The sequence below is a fragment of the Pygoscelis adeliae genome, unplaced genomic scaffold (assembly GCF_000699105.1).
Source record: "Pygoscelis adeliae isolate BGI_AS28 unplaced genomic scaffold, ASM69910v1 Scaffold274, whole genome shotgun sequence".
In the NCBI taxonomy this organism is placed as follows: domain Eukaryota; kingdom Metazoa; phylum Chordata; class Aves; order Sphenisciformes; family Spheniscidae; genus Pygoscelis; species Pygoscelis adeliae.
The window spans coordinates 502-1,101 of record NW_008824670.1 but is presented as its reverse complement, the minus strand read 5'-3'; the positions used below and the strand labels follow the sequence as shown (position 1 = coordinate 1,101).

The following is a 600-nucleotide window of genomic DNA, read 5'->3' as shown; positions in this document are numbered from 1 at the left end:
ACCCCAGTGGTCGTGTCCCCCCCCCCGAAACGCGCTCCTCTGCCAAGCCGTGCGCTCTTTTGGGGAGCCGGGGCACAGCGTTGCAGCCGGCCTCAGCAGCTGGGCTCTGCTGGAAGGCTCAGAAGCCCCGGGGAACTTCAGGCAGCTGATCAAATCCACGTGGAAATCTGTCCCGGGTGTCTCTCCCCTGCGCGCCCGTGCCGTACGAAACACGGGATGATGCTGACGGTTTCCCCCTTGTGTTTTCTTCCCCGATGCAGGTCTTCGCCCCTTCATCCCCGAGAAGGACAGCCAACACTTCGAGAACTTCCTCGAGACCATCGGGGTGAAGGACGGCCGGGGCATCATCACAGACAGTTTCGGGAGGTACAGGCGGACTCTGAGCACCACCTCCAACTCCACCACCAACGGCAACGGCGCTGCCGGCAGCTCGGATGACCAGTCCGTCCCTTCGGAGGAGGACGAGTGGGACCGAATGATCTCGCACATCAGCAACGACATCGAAGCCCTGGGGTGCAGCATGGACCGCGATTCCTCCTGAGAGTGAGCGGGGGGGGGAGGGCGGCCCCCAGCAGCTCCCCGCGCCGGGGGGGGGGGTCG

The 600-nt window shown here is 65.2% G+C and overlaps 1 protein-coding gene across 1 annotated transcript in view; it reads left to right on the top strand.

Annotated features, from left to right (window-relative positions):
• CCM2 (cerebral cavernous malformation 2) overlaps positions 1-579 on the top strand; it is a gene marked incomplete at its 5' end in the record, with an annotated part of 9,051 nt that extends 8,472 nt beyond the window's left edge. The window contains one exon of the mRNA XM_009322986.1: positions 261-579. Coding sequence (XP_009321261.1) covers positions 261-541 — 281 coding nt within the window. The remainder of the gene's footprint in view (positions 1-260) is intronic.
• Positions 580-600: the final 21 nt, after the last annotated feature.